The 16,032-nt window shown below is 38.7% G+C and overlaps 1 protein-coding gene across 3 annotated transcripts; it reads right to left on the bottom strand.

Moving 5' to 3' along the window:
- Positions 1 to 366: 366 nt before the first annotated feature.
- On the bottom strand, positions 367 to 15,996 carry LOC111333650 (endoplasmic reticulum-Golgi intermediate compartment protein 3). 3 transcript variants are annotated; one of them, XM_088747606.1, is made up of 17 exons: positions 15,855 to 15,996; positions 14,221 to 14,291; positions 13,990 to 14,077; positions 13,203 to 13,243; positions 12,139 to 12,217; positions 9,341 to 9,381; positions 9,065 to 9,199; positions 8,365 to 8,448; positions 8,178 to 8,235; positions 6,148 to 6,195; positions 5,038 to 5,069; positions 4,502 to 4,598; positions 4,234 to 4,298; positions 3,342 to 3,420; positions 3,061 to 3,118; positions 2,357 to 2,412; positions 367 to 1,410 (listed from the first exon to the last, which is right to left on the bottom strand). In XM_088747606.1, exons 1-17 carry the CDS (start codon positions 15,862 to 15,864, stop codon positions 1,331 to 1,333), a joined length of 1,122 nt encoding a protein of 373 aa, XP_088603732.1. In that variant the 5' UTR covers positions 15,865 to 15,996; the 3' UTR covers positions 367 to 1,330. The 3 variants fall into 3 exon arrangements, with proteins under 3 accessions (XP_088603732.1, XP_088603729.1, XP_088603731.1); XM_088747603.1 differs by lacking the exon at positions 15,855 to 15,996 and adding an exon at positions 15,357 to 15,566; XM_088747605.1 differs by lacking the exons at positions 6,148 to 6,195; positions 15,855 to 15,996 and adding an exon at positions 15,357 to 15,565.
- Positions 15,997 to 16,032: the final 36 nt, after the last annotated feature.

The following is a 16,032-nucleotide window of genomic DNA, read 5'->3' as shown; positions in this document are numbered from 1 at the left end:
TTCCACCACTTCTCAGGTAACTAGTTTCATGCCTCTTCCTTATTTTGATTCTGGTGTTTGATTGCTGAATGCTTAGAGAACGCTTTTCGATTGAATTTCGTAGAACCAAAGCTAAAGTAACACGATAGCCATTAAGTAGAAACGTAAATGAGAACTCACAACAACAACAACCTAACAATCCCAAGGGCGGGAAAACGCCGGCGACCAAGTCGTGATTTATTTCAGTTCAACATCTGATTGGTTGAGAAAGTGGCGCGAGTTTACTGGACCAATCACAGAGCGAACTAAAGGAAACCCCATAGAATCCTGGATTTCTCCGATGGACCCGTAATCTGGCAATAAAAGCTTTGAAGTCACAACAGGAAATAATGTTTAAAACACACCCTTTAATTTTTTACGGCAAAGGGATAATAATCACTCAATTACAAGTTTTAGTTTTTCACGCCGGGGCAACACCGAATTTTTCAGGCTTTTTTTTTTGTGTGTGTAATTTTGGACTATTAGACTACACATCTTGGTAATTGCAAGATTTAAAATATCAGTACACACAAAAAATGATCATGTCAATTGTATCCAATTAAGTCATCGTAAATTTTGTTTAATTTTTTAATGTCTTCATCACGCGTCAAAGAAACCAACAACCACATTGGCCACCAACGATTTACATCAATTACAATTGACACATTCAATAATATTTTCATAGTCCTTAGTGAGAATGTCCCCAAGAAAGCCAATGAAACGTTAAGTCACGGACATCCAAATGGTATTTCGTTGTTAGTCCCTGACTAACACCCCGAGAATAAGAAAAGTAATACAGCTACATAAATTAAGTATAGTTGCTTTTAAAGGTGGCATGCGAGTCACTGACACGGTCTGATTCAAAAGCGAGATGTTTTCGTTTAACATCCTTGAACTCCCAAGATCTGCTTGTAAATTCTCCCCTCTAGTCGCTACACATTTCCTTATAAGTTGATTGCGAGAATTAAGTATTAGATCAAGATACCAACTTCTACCTGATAAGTATTTTCACGGCCTGTTCGGTAGATAGCGAATGGATATTATAGGGAGACGTAACATGTTCATATCTTTTGGGAGTTTTAAGGGTAAAAAAACTACACCAGTGTTGAAAATTACTATACATGTATATCCATATAAAACTTGTCCGTACATATATTTTCTAATTCTACTGCCTTGAAATTTCCAAAATGTTCTGGGTAGCCGAGGACAGTTTGTACCGCTCGCCGTTATATCACGCCAAGTCTACTGGTATTCAGTGACGCAACACTGCTGCATCGGGTCCGGTCACGTAACAACCATTCTTCAAAATACGTTAGCTTGCTTTTCCCAGGTCAATTTTCTTTTGCAATGCTCGCGCTGAATGGTAAATCATAGAGTCTACGAGTCCAGCAACTGTGAAAGATAGGAGAAATTTGAGGTTAGAAAGGTAAACTCGAACCCTCGACCTCCCGCACAACACAATCCGGCGCTCTGACCAATTGAGCTAACCGGGTGGACGCAACGTCAGCTCTAGAAACAATTAAAGGTAGCCAATTTATATAAACAACTCAGTCCATTAAACCAAATCATCTTATATACCCCCCCTTCCCCAGACGCAGCACCACAGATACTTAAAGAAGCTCACCCATTTTCTTCGCTGGTCTCTTACTAATAATGAAGGCTGAAAATTTCTGAAGAAACTGTGGCGCTGCGTCGGTGGGGGTAACAAGGTAATTTAGTTATATCAACTAAGTTGAAATTGTAAATTGGCTACCGTAGCAAATAAAAAAGCTGACGTTTCGAGCGTTAGCCCTTCGTCAGAGCGAATGGAGGAATTGTGGGTTGTATGTGGGTTTATATGCAGAAAAGCGGAGCTACGCCATTGGTGGGAACATGGCGACGAGGAAAAACATCGCCTATGTACAACTTTTTGCAAAGTTATACATCGGCGAAACAGGAAGACGACTAGGTGACCGATTCCGAGTACACCTTCGCGACGTAGAAAGGAATGACAAGGACGCATCAAAACCAGTCGCTAGACACTTTAATTTACCTAATCATTCTAAACAACATATGGCAATCGGCGGTCTTTCCTTACATTTAGGCAACACGGAAAGCCGCAAAACTCTTGAACAAAAGTTTATCTTTCAAATCGGCACTCTTAATCCCACAGGTATCAACGAACGCTTTTCATTCCATTCATTTATTCGTGTTTTCCTCGTTGACGAAGGGCTAACGCTCGAAACGTCAGCTTTTTTATTCGCTACGGCGACCAATTTACAATTTCAACTTAGTTGATATAACCAAATTACCTGGTCTCTTACTAAGATAGGTTCGAATTACCTCACTAACATCGTACCTGTGAAAATACCACCAACGATAGCACAGACTCCGGTAAGAAAATGCATAAAAGATCTGAAAGTAATAGAAGAGAAAGATAAATTGAAAGTGCGCCTTCCGAAACAAGGGCACACGTACAGAAATGCCAACACATAGTTAATGCACGAGGCACCCTAACCTCCCGGTTAACTCAATGGATAGAGCGCTGGACTGTTGTGCGGGAGGTCGAGGGTTCGAGCCCCGGCCGGACCAACACTCAAGGTCTTAAAATAATTGAGAAGAATATGCTACCTTTCTATATCATCAAGAAATGGTTAGATATTCTAGTCTTCTCGGATAGGGACGAATAAATGGAGGTTCCGTCTCCTGCAGGGTTAGGGTTAGGAGACGTTAATTTCCCATCCATGAGATGTGATGGATGTCCTACCCTGGGGTGGGATGGGTAGGTTTGTTGGAGCTTAAACCTCGTAGGGGACGCATGTCCTATTGTTTCTGCTCAAGTACTTGGTACAAATCATTAAATAAATAAATAATAAATAAATAAATAAAGTTCTGCGGGAAATCTGAAATTCCAGTGGGGCAAACGAGGAAATCAAAGACAAAGACACCAGCATTAATCAGACGTTTATTGGGGATAAACATACAGGTTCGGCTTGAATAAATTAACGAGGCGAGTGTATCACCACCAAAGGAATATACAAAACAAAACAAAAACAAACTTACCTTCTGCTCTCTGTGTACTGTACCACCATCGGAGAGAATTCATATAAAACAAAAACACCTTAAAAGAAAAGCAGCAGAAAGGGTTGGTTGCTGTCGTTTTTGGACCACAACATTCCTAAAGCTTACCCCAGTTTCTACAACAAAAAGAGACTGAAAGTATTGCTACCCCTGAAAGAATTGCTGGGTAATCGTAAGTACCCCCCTCCCCAAATTTTCACAAAAGAGGATTTTGACTTCAAACTGGCTAGAAAAACGAAACAGAGATGTACAGTAAACCATACCTGGAAGACCATGTTCACCAGACACCTGTCTTATCACTCTCTTGTGCTTGGTGACCGAGAACTGGTTAGTTTTTACAACCTGTAAAGACATCCCACAAAAGAAACCAAAAGAATTATTCAAAGACTCAAGATACATGTTGCTTGCAACATCAAGAGGCATTGTTACGTACGTAGACATGAAACTGAAGAAAATATAACCACAGAAAAGGACCCTTTCTCCATCTCCTTTGTACTGTAATTACAGGACGTCAACTGTTCAAATACCAAAACCGATCCATTTAGCTTTATAACCCACTCATTAATTTTAGCGCGATTTTATTGGTTACTTTACGTCACGTGGTGCAAAATCACAGGACAGTTATCACGCAATAACCCCCGTCCGCGTCGATATTTGTCCTCCGATTTTTCCCGTGAAAAAGAAACATAGTCAACACCAGAGTTTCAACTTTTCCGTTCTCCTATTTACATGGAAGGAAACCAAACTCGCTTTTTTTTTGCTTGCTTTCGTCAATCACGCGCATTCGCCATCAGATCACCACTGGCTTTTTGACTGTGTCAGTTACGCGCAGTTTAATTGCGATGTGAAAATTAATGGGGGGGGGGGGGGGGGTTGTAAAATAAATAAACCCCGTTCTGGCTTGCTGGTATGTCGGCTGATAATGTCCTTGGCTGAGAGATTGTCCTCAAAATTTCATATTTGCCCACAAAGCTTCGCTTCTCCGCCAAATATTCATTTTTCGTACAATCTCTCAGCCGCGGACATTATCAGCCGACATACCAGCCGCCCGAAGGGGTTTATTTAGTAAATAGCTGCCCTTCTAGTCAGCCCCCTTTCTAGTACTTCTTTCTATCTCAGATCAAAAACTATAAAATACCAGTCTGCTACTCTAACCTCGCCATTTAACTTCCGGTAGGTGGTTGGGACAATCTTCACAAAGTATTGGTACATACTTCCTGCTGCAGCCATGAACAATGAAAGAAGTGAAGAATACGTTAATAACTCAAAAAATCTTTTCAATACTATTACAAAAAGCCATGCGCTAGCTACAAAAAACAGGAAAGGTCTAGAGGAAACATTTACCTTAGTATAAAATGAGTTTTACGAGATATTTTTATTAAATGGTAAAGAAACGGAGGAGAAATATTTACAGCAAACTTACCATCTTCTGCAGAAATATACGTATCATCTAAGGGATGTTTTATTCCAGGGTATTCATGGCCAAATGAAAGGTGGCGAATATGATGAGACAGGTTAAACTAAAACAAAAACAAAACTTGTTTTTTGATTTTGTGTGAATATTTATGGAATAGGAGCGCAATTTAAACTGCGACCTGTTTCTTGAAACAGTTGAGCCTACGATTTCTATGTGACATTGCTTGCAAACAAAGCTACCTTGGACTTTCTGTGGACGCCCACTGTAACTTCACTTTGATCACCTTGCTCTAAGATTCTCTACATTCTTTTCTTGCAAGAGGACCTTAGGAACAAAATTGTTCCTTGAACTGGTGTTGGTTTCATTTTGGCTTAATTGAATTGGATCTTAGGTATTATCATAGTTGGAGATATTATACACATACCGGTAATCTAAAAATCTCAAAACTAACACAACTTTTATTTTGATTTAACAACCTAATTAACAAAAATGGATGTTCAGTAGATGAACTTTTTAATTGATATCTTGAATACAACACATACCTGAGTGGATCCAAATGGCTGTAAATCATGCACTAATGACATAAAAAAAAAGAACAAACAGAGTTGATAGTTGATATATCAAACTTGGCCAGCATAACCCTTTGAGCTTAGCAATTTATGAAAATATTCCCTGGAGGGCAGAATCCTCTGTAACCAATGCCAAATGTGCTCTGGTAGATGTAACAATACATAAACACCCCATGTTCTTAAAAATTTGATAATGAATTCAAGTAGCTCCCTATTTAAGGACTGACTAAGACCTAAATGTGGTTTTTATGACTATCAACTGTCCAATAAAGCATGACATAAGTCTCAAGTAAATCATCAAAAGGAGGTATACAAAATTGTGTCATGCACTGTTTGTTTGTTTTCAAAAAAAAAAAGGGTGATAAATGGTGTATTATAAACACAAGCATTTTTTAGTTTCCTTTCTTTTTTTCTTATATTTTTTAGTAAACTTGCCACTAAATCTTAATAATAAAACTGAAAACTATGCAGATATTTAAAGCCCTGTTTGTTAATTTCTTTCAATTTGTTTTGTTTGAAAAGGTTTACCCAGTCTGAGCAGAGAATGTCTAACAAAGATATTCTTGTTCATTGTTAACTTTGTTACACTACAATTAAATTATTTGCCATTGCTGTTACTATATGTTTGTATTTCTGATTTCAGAACCAGGAAGTTAAAGTTGAAACAAAAAGTAAACTTTCAGGGTTTTAAGTTAGACAACATTTCCTGAGTTATATTTACCTCTTTTTAAAGTTTATAGGTGTATTTAAGAACATGGGTACCTAACTTATTATATTGTACCAGTAATTCAAACTTTAAAAATATCTATAGGCATTTTAATTTATCAGTGTAAAGCCTTAGACAGCAAAAGTGTGAGGTGTGCATTGCATTCATTTCTATGCAGCAGAAGACAGCCCCTTCACCATATTGCAATACTATTTGTGCAAATGTTTATGCCAGTGCCTCAGTTGTGCTTGCACCAAAAGCTGTGGAGGAGGAATCACATTTGCCTTAAGTGTAAAACACTTCGTGTAAATGACTGTCTGGGAAGAAATGACTGCCTTGCACTCCAGTTTAGCACAATATAACAGCCATTTACTTACTATTCAGTTTAATAACATTTCCCCCTGAGCTTAACTTGAGAATGGAGACTGCAAAGGGCAAATGGTTATATGAGAGACGTGTGTTAATGAGGTAATGAATAATGTTAGGTATGAGGTGCACACTGAACAATAATTATCTTGGTTGAAATGCACTTAATCACGAAAAAATTAACAAATTTGACATTTATTGATGTTGAAACTTTGTTCAGTAATTTGGCACTCAGCAGAAAAATTTCATATTTAAGATTTGAACATATCAAGTTAATTAGATTTTAATTATTTGTTTAACACTACCTGAGGTGCACCAAATGTCTTTAAATTCATAAACTTGTGTTTACAAGATAAGGTTTAAATGTGTCTTGAAGATTTAGATTACATTAAGGAAGAGTAAAGTGGTTTTATTGTACTGGATTGCATTTAAATTTTTGTAGAAACAGTGAGCTACAGTGCAGGCATAAATTTACCTATTTTAGTATACACAGTGCAGCACAGTGCAGTCCAGTGCAGTACAGTGCAGTGCTGCACAGTGCAGTACAATACAGTACAGTGCAGTGCAGTACAATACAGTACAGTGCAGTACAACACAGTGCAGTACAATACAGTACAGTGCAGTGCAGCACAGTGCAGTACAATACAGTACAATACAGTACATTGTAGTACAGTGCAGCACAGCGCAGTACAATACAGTACAGTGGAGTGCAGCACAGTGCAGTACAATACATTACAGTGCAGCACAGTGCAGTACAATACAGTACAGTGGAGTGCAGCACAGTGCAGTACAATACATTACAGTGCAGCACAGTGCAGTAAAATACAGTACAGTGCAGTGCAGCACAGTGCAGCTCAGTGCAGTACAGTACAGTGCAGTGCAGCACAGTGCAGTCCAGTGCAGCTCAGTGCAGTACAGTGCAGTACAATACAGTACAGTACAGTGCAGCACAGTGCAGTGCAGTCCAGTGCAGCTCAGTGCAGTACAGTACAATACAGTACAGTGCAGCACAGTGCAGTACAGTGCAGTGCAGTCCAGTGCAGCTCAGTGCAGTACAGTACAGTGCAGCACAGTGCAGTACAGTGCAGTGCAGTCCAGTGCAGCTCAGTGCAGTACAGTACAGTGCAGTGCAGCACAGTGCAGTACAATACAGTGCAGTGCAGCACAGTGCAGTCCAGTGCAGCTCAGTGCAGTACAGTGCAGTACAATACAGTACAGTGCAGTGCACTGCAGCACAGTGCAGTACAGTGCAGTACAATACAGTACAGTGCAGCACAGTGCAGTACAATACAGTACAGTGCAGTGCAGCACAGTAACTTTTTGTTCTTCGAACAATGTAAACAAAGAAATAAAGTTGTTGGCCTAGCTGCAAACTTAACTGACCCCAAATGCCAGGTTATTTTTTACGCTCTGAGAAAAATTTGCTTCCCTTTTTGCCAATGACTACATTGTCAAAGACAATGATCACAACACCCTCAAGTAAACAAAAAACAATCATTTGGAATGACTCAAGACATGCACCTCTCTGCTCAGACTGAGCATACCATGCCGACTTTTCCTTGTGCTTTGAAAAAAAAATTGTGAACATTGACTAATTAGGTCTGATTCCAATGCCATGCTATTTCAATGGCAACTGTCCATTAGTATACTTTTTGGTAAGATTTGTACTGCTTCATAGCTGCCAATGGAACTCTGGCTGATCCTTAAATGATTAAAAAAAAAACAAGCCAACTTTTCATCCCTTGATCATCACTTAATACTGTAGATCCCCCAACATATTTCATTTATTTATTATTTGTTAGTAACTTTGTGTTTTCATGATCTATTCATTTTCATCCTATTTCCTTATTTATTCATTCATTCATTTTATTTATCCACTTATTTACCCATTGAATTCCTTTACTCATTCATGCATTTGTTTACATGATATACCAGTAGTAATAGTTTGTAAAGACAGGTACAGGTATAGTTCAGTTCAGCTCAGTTTAGGAAAAAAAAAAAAAAAAAAGGAACCACAGATAATATCATCACTTTACCCTACCATGAACATGGTGCTGTTGAAAACTTTTTCCTGGGGCAAAGTGAAAGTTCCCAGCCACCTACCATGGTAGAAATTACAACAAAACTGAATGAACCAGCATTTCTGCACAATGAGAGGAAATTTGTAAGATGTTGTGTGGAAAAAGAATACTCTCAAACTTTATCTTCAAGTAAATTTCATGACGAACCTTGTTAACTTCCAGATGGCCTGTTACTAAACAGCCTTCATTCTTCTGCTCTTGAAGTTTGTCTTTCCAACCTTCTCTAAGACACTGAAGTTTAAAGTTATGGGAATTGCAGTTTTAATACTACTGCATAAAAATGACTACATTAAAAGAAATGATTAAGGATTAAGAATGCAAAAAAGGCTCAAACTTGAATCTAGATCTCCAGATTAAACAATGCAGCTCTGGGAACAACAGAGAATTTAAACATGAAGGCACACTATAAAAGGAGCCTTAGGTCCCACTGGACCATTTGTCAATCAAACGTCGTGTGATGTAGAACTCTTAGAGTCAAGTCAGCTTGAGCTACAGCTACTCCAAAGCAGCAAACAGCGAGCGCATTCCTCAAAATTGTTTTATGTCTTTATCATGATACAAGAAGTTTTGAGATTTGTACATCCTTTCTCCAATGGAAACTGTCTTTATTTGTGGCGGTAAGTTTGATATCGAAGTAGGTGGTTCGCACGTTACCTCAAGCCACCATGCTGGTGGAAGTAAACAATAGATATCTCATTAGCTCCTTTTGTTCGTCTACCAGCATTTGAATTTGACCCACACACGTCAACGGTGAGTGACAAATGAGCCTAGGTCTTCCCGGGGAAGACTTCCTTATATGGCGCACCTTTGTGTTTAAGCTGGGAAAGCTTCATTGAAAGACAGGTACCTGTTTGATGTTGTCTATTTCTGATAGGGCCCATCCTTTCCTTCTGTAGGCTTCCCTTACATCTTCACATGTATTGCAACAAGTTTTTCCAACTGTCTCAGCACCATAACAAGATTCACACCTATTGGGATCAAGCTGTAAAGGAAATAACTTCGTTGTAAATTAAGCAAGTCTGGACTTTCAGTTCCTTTCAGATTACGTGTGTAATAACCCAACTGTGATGTTATGGAAATAAAACAAACTTTTTCACATCAGAACAAAGTTAATTTAATGCACCTCAAGTAATTCTTTAGCCTCGTGGCTTTTATCACCAAGATCTGTTTAAGAGAGAGAGAAAAAATATAAAAATGTGCATTCATGTAGATTAAACACAAAAGTCTTAATTTTTGATAAAAAACTACGATGTTTCGAAGTCTGCATGACCTCATTATCAAGTAAAATGTTAAAACTGATGTAAAATTGTAGCTCAGAGATTATATACAAATAAAATGTGATAACTTCATTAGAATAATGAGTGTTCATTGTTATTGGTGTTTAGCATGTCAGATCGTGCAGTATATGTTTAAATAAATACTTTTGCACGTATTGAGTCAGACTGCGTGTTTAGCTTTGGTTTTTGTTCGCGAATGAATAACATTTCGTGAATTAGGCAGTCCATTTTCCCGCGGCATTTCTTGAGAACGGAAAACATTTCCTCTAGGCTAGTGGGCGCTACACTGTGGGCTTCTTTCAGATGCTTGCCAATGACAGAGGCTTTATGTTCTTCTATGCGTTGATGAAGATGGCGTGTGGTATAACCGATATAATCCGCATCGCACGAATCACATTTAAAAGTGTAAACAACGCATTGGTGGTTAATTAAAGCGGGCTTCTCCTCTTGTATCTTGAGCTTTCCCTCGATCTTACGACTCGTGAAAACTGGTTGTAGGTCAGTTCCGATTTTCCGGCCAAGATCTTCCAGCTGATGTCTTACTGTGTCGGCCGATTTTTGGTCTTTAAATGGTAAAGTTATTCTGACAGGTTTTTGTGTAGCCGCGTCAAGTTCAGTTGGGGTTTCGTGACGGCTTTGGATCGTAGAACTCGTGTACCAGGCGATAGCTGAGTTGATGAGTTTCACTGGGTACTTAAGCTTAGTAAACATCCGCTTGAGATGCTGGCATTCCTTCGTAAAAGATTCTTTCGTTGATGACAGGCGGTAAGCTCGGTTCAGCATTGTATTCAGCAGAGATCTTTTGTAACGCTGATCGACATGGCTCTGGTAATGTAAGAGCAGTCCTGTATCAGTTGGTTTATGATATACGCTTGTTGTCAGGTGGCAACCGTTTTTCTCAATCATCATACCGAGGAATGGAAGCTTGTTGTTTTCAGCAATTTCCATTGTGAACTGTATGGCAGGATGGCATTCGTTCAATGTTGAAAGGAAAGCTGTTGCGGCTTGAATATTTGGCATCGTGGCTAATGTGTCATCGACGTACCTTTTGTAGAAACTTGGTAACTTGTTGTTGCGATCCAGTTGTTCTTCAATGGAGCACAGGAAAGCGTTTGCCATAAGGGGTCCCAGGGGCGAGCCCATGGCCACACCATCCACCTGCTCATAAAGTTGACCGTCGAACTGAAATAGCTGATCTTTGGTTGCTATTCTTAGAATCTTTTACGAAGGAATGCCAGCATCTCAAGCGGATGTTTACTAAGCTTAAGTACCCAGTGAAACTCATCAACTCAGCTATCGCCTGGTACACGAGTTCTACGATCCAAAGCCGTCACGAAACCCCAACTGAACTTGACGCGGCTACACAAAAACCTGTCAGAATAACTTTACCATTTAAAGACCAAAAATCGGCCGACACAGTAAGACATCAGCTGAAAGATCTTGGCCGGAAAATCGGAACTGACCTACAACCAGTTTTCACGAGTCGTAAGATCGAGGGAAAGCTCAAGATACAAGAGGAGAAGCCCGCTTTAATTAACCACCAATGCGTTGTTTACACTTTTAAATGTGATTCGTGCGATGCGGATTATATCGGTTATACCACACGCCATCTTCATCAACGCATAGAAGAACATAAAGCCTCTGTCATTGGCAAGCATCTGAAAGAAGCCCACAGTGTAGCGCCCACTAGCCTAGAGGAAATGTTTTCCGTTCTCAAGAAATGCCGCGGGAAAATGGACTGCCTAATTCAAGAAATGTTATTCATTCGCAAACAAAAACCAAAGCTAAACACGCAGTCTGACTCAATACGTGCTAAAGTATTTATTTAAACATATACTGCACGATCTGACACGCTAAACACCAATAACAATGAACACTCATTATTCTAATGAAGTTATCACATTTTATTTGTATATAATCTCTGAGCTACAATTTTACATCAGTTTTAACATTTTACTTGATAATGAGGTCATGCAGACTTCGAAACGTCGTAGTTTTTTACCATTAATTTTTATTATCAAATGTATTTCTAAACAGTCTTAATTTTGCAAAGACAATTAGTACAGTTCAAATAATTAGTTCTTATTAACCGAGCGGGAGGTCTGTATGGAAGAATCTTGACCAAGGTCGTCAGTACAGACCGAATGCAGTGAGGTCTGTACCAGCAACCGAGGTCAAGATTCTCCCATACAGACCAACCTAGCTCGGTTAATAAGATGTTTATTATATGGCTGTCTTATAAGGCAATTTTTCATATTCTTTGTACCTTTTTTTTCTAGACCAGTCTAGATGCTGGTCTAGATGGGAAAATCTAGACCGCTTTCAATATTGATTTCAGCCAATCAAATTCATGAATTCACTAGTTCCCAGTCCTTGTGGGACACAGCCATATAATAATACAATTTATTAATATACCATAATCTACAAATATGGCAAGCGTACGTGTCAGCTTAAAATTAAAAGGGAGCTAAAGATTTAATAAAATTTAATAATTTAATTTAACGTTTTTAATAAAACAATTATTCCACTTGAGCTTGTTGGATATGAGATGATTATAGCCAACTCGGCGCTACGCGCCTCGTTGGCTATCTATCATCTCATATCCAACGCGCGCTCGTGGAATAATTGTTAATTATTCACCAACCTCCCTTTTCTGCATTTTCATCAATAGGTTTCCCATCCAGATCCACTCTAGTTTTAAATATACTATGCATTACATCAATCTGTAAGCAAAATAAATATTATGTAACTGTTAAATCACATCACTGCTCTAAAAAAAGACATTATGATCCACAATCAAAGCTATAAATAGTTAATAATTAAAGTGCACCTAAACCCAAAAATTTTTTTTTGGCTTAATGAAATAAGCTTATTTTTTGAAGTATTTCTGTGCAAAAATTTTTTAATTTGCTTAAATCTTAAATTTTCTGTGCCTAGTCAAAATACAGAAAATCGGCCGCCATCTTGCCCCACAACCGAGTTTAAAGAGGAATGGCTCTAGCGGATAATGTGACGTCAAATCAAGAACACGAAAGTCTGCTTTTCACACATTTTCACTTGTTTGGGAAGGTTGTGGTCGATATTGTCCGAAACATGCCGACCAGGTGTATTGTATGAGGAACGTATGAAGCGTGATACCCTCTTGCAAATTTCGCACGTTGCTACATCCTCCTATAACACACTTAGTCGGCATATTTTCGGACAAAATCGACTACAACCTTCCTAAACAAGCGAAAATGTGTGAAATGCAGACTTTCGTGTTCTCGATTTGACGTCACATTACCCGCTAGAGCCATTCCTCTATAAACTCGGCCGTGGGGCAAGATGGCGGCCGATTTTCCATATTTTGACTGGGCACAGACAATTGAAGATTTGAGCAAATAAAAAATGTTTGCACAGAAATACTCCAAAAAATACGCTTATTTCGTTAAGCGAAAAAAAATTTTTGGGTTTAGGTGCGCTTTAACACTTTACAATCTGACATCAGCATGCATATTCTCCATACTGTTCTCTCTACATTTCCTGAGGTGCTGACAAGGAGAATATGTTAAACAAATGAGAACTTCTATAGTTGGTGATCATTTCCTTTATTCTCCTGACCTCAATGTTTGATTCAGGGGTGATATTGTAAGGAAAAATTAGATGCTGGTCACTCACAGGACTCAATGAGTTCATTAAATACTTAATACCATTTTCAAATCAATTCACCTGTTGTTCACCAGATACATCCATAGCATCGATACTTAAATCTGAAAAAAAAAAAAAAAAAACAGACTTGTATAAGTTTCATATAATCCCATGGTTTTTCAAGTTAGCCACAGTACTTTTCTTTTTTAAACAAAAGAATTCTTTTTATAGGCTGCATAACTTGGTCACAGATTAGAACAAGGCCTTTACTACATTTGACACATGTATTGTTGATCATTGTAAATTCCCAAACCTTTCATCATGATCAAATGTTCTTTGGAGAGGAGCATAGTATAAAACTGCAATACCTAACCCCTGATGTTCTGCCACTAACTTCTGCCCCCCCCCCTCCAATAAAGAAAATCTGACTACAGGTTATTAACCGTATGGTGCACCTCTCTGGCGAGGTATTTCTTTCAATAATCAGACCTTCATTTCAATACTTCCATGCACTTCCCCTAACTACCACTGGTGGATCAAGATTGGGAAGACTGTGAAAAGCATTCAAACATGAAACAAAAACCACAGGTCAGACATGGACTTCTGCTAGATTTCAAATCTGTCAATTCAAGCATTTTACCCCTCAGATCTCTGACAAAGGGCTAATTTTCAAAATGTCAGATTAAGAAACTCTCTATGGTGATCAACTTACATTATAAACTCAGTTGGCCTCGGTAAACCTAAATGAACTCTTATGTAGCCACACAGCTTCTTTAGAAACTTATCCCCATAGAACAAGCATGAAAGTCTTTTATCTGATATAATATCAGTTGTCTACAACAAAGTTAAAACTAAAAAAAATACTTACAAACACAGGGTAATTTTGAGAAAATGATATCTACATTAATTCTAAGCTTTTCTCCTCTGGCAGTATCAACATAAAGTTCTGGTGTAACCTGCAAACGGAAAATTGTAAAAGTTTGTCAGTTCATAGAACCACACAGTTTTTGTTCAGAAACAATTTTGTATACAAATTTCTTACATTTAGAGCTATAAGTGACTTAATATAAATGTTCTGCCACTTTGATGAATCTCTTACCTCTGTTGTTAAGTAAAAACTCAATTCTGATACAAATAAAAGGAACATCAACAATCCGCTAACCAATGTCACTGAAGAAGAATCAGAAGAGAAATTTAATAGATATAATAATGATCAAAATTTAGCAGTGAACATCCCACAACTTGGCTCTTCTTGTTCACTGGAATTTGGATGTCAGTTTTAGTGGAAAGAGGAGGAACCAGAGCACCCAGCAAAAAGCCCTTGGACCAAGAATGAGAGCCAACAACAAACTCAACCCACATGTGACAACAGGTCCAGGAACTGAACCAGGACCATAGTGGTGGGAGCAGGGGTTTCAAAATGTTTTGAAGTAGGCGGCCAACTCTGGAAAAGTAGGAGGCTATGACAACGCCCAGATTGTTTGTTACGAGCAGACTGCTGGTGACATACAATCAAGTAATCGGCGGAACTCCGGCTGTCGCCAGCTTGTTTTGAAACCACTGTGGGAGATGAGCGCTTTCACCACTGCGCTATCCCCACACATTAATTTCAACATCTCGAGGGTCTTTCACTCCTACAGGAACTAAACCAGAGCACTGAGATATAGTACTAATGGGAAATAAAAACTGTTATGGGGAGCTTATGGCCTTAAACTTAAGTTTAAAAAGTAGGACTTTTTTTTCTAAAAAAATCCCTTTCTTTGAGAAAGTACGTGTTTTATCGATTTAGAGAATGAATGCAGTCCTCCTCAACACATGGACGCATTTGATTGGATAACCCAACTGTCAGACAACCTAACCGTTGGATAGCTAAGAGGTGAAACTAAAACATGCATGGGTCAATCAGTCGACACGTTTGTCACTAAATACTGCCTAAAAATGGCTTTGAAACTTTATTTAGGACCCTGATCACTGGGTAGCCATAAAAACATTGTTTTTACAGTTATCATTATAATAATTACACATGCGTCCTACAAATTGCCACGTAACACAATGCATAACTTACTTTGCAAAGGTCTTCCCACAACTACTCATGGAATAGTTTACCTTTAAACTACCTGTTATTTTGATGATTTCAGTAGGCCCACCAGATTAACACACAAATCCTTTGTTTTTCACTTAGCGGCAGTATTTAACTAATTTTACCTCAGCTGAATCCATTTAAAGTCAGCCTACCTGCCGCTCCACCGAAAGTTTTCACTCGAAAATCTTCGAGCGTCTTCGGGTATGCATCGAATTTCTTTAGCGTACTAACTATATCCTTAGATTGCATCTCTCTGCTTAAATTCCTGTGGAGAATTCTACCAGTTTCACGTACTTTTAGCCATTAATTCGAGCGCCGGTGTAGAAATGTAAATTTCGCTGAAAAGGACTCGATCAGATACGCATGCGTGTTTCGTTTCATTTCCGTGTCAAACGATCGCCTCAGTCCTCCCCACTGAAATCCTGCCTCACAACCATAGAAGATGGCTAAACGACTGAATGAAGACTAAGTTTGGTTTCAAGCTTACATCCTTCGAATTTAAGTAAATCTCTCAGCTGTTCTTTGAACACGAAATCTAGAGCTTGCTACGGGATTATTCTGCTATCAAATTATTTTTACTGACCATTTAGAGGTTGGATTGGATCGCTTCAAAATGGTGCTAAAAAAATTTGTTTATTTACCAACACTACCTTTTTTCATCTATTTTTGGGGTGTTGTGGACTGCGCAATCGACTGCGCACCAATAACAGACCAATTTCGTTTCCAGAGTAGTCATTCCCTTATCCAGCGGTCGGAAACAGAGGATTCCGTGCGCTAAAGCAACCGTTTCCCTGGACCAGGTTAACAGTGGATCTTGGAGTTCAGGAT

Source organism: Stylophora pistillata, chromosome 2, assembly GCF_964205215.1.
Source record: "Stylophora pistillata chromosome 2, jaStyPist1.2, whole genome shotgun sequence".
In the NCBI taxonomy this organism is placed as follows: Eukaryota; Metazoa; Cnidaria; class Anthozoa; order Scleractinia; family Pocilloporidae; genus Stylophora; species Stylophora pistillata.
This window is presented reverse-complemented; position numbering and strand designations above follow the sequence as displayed.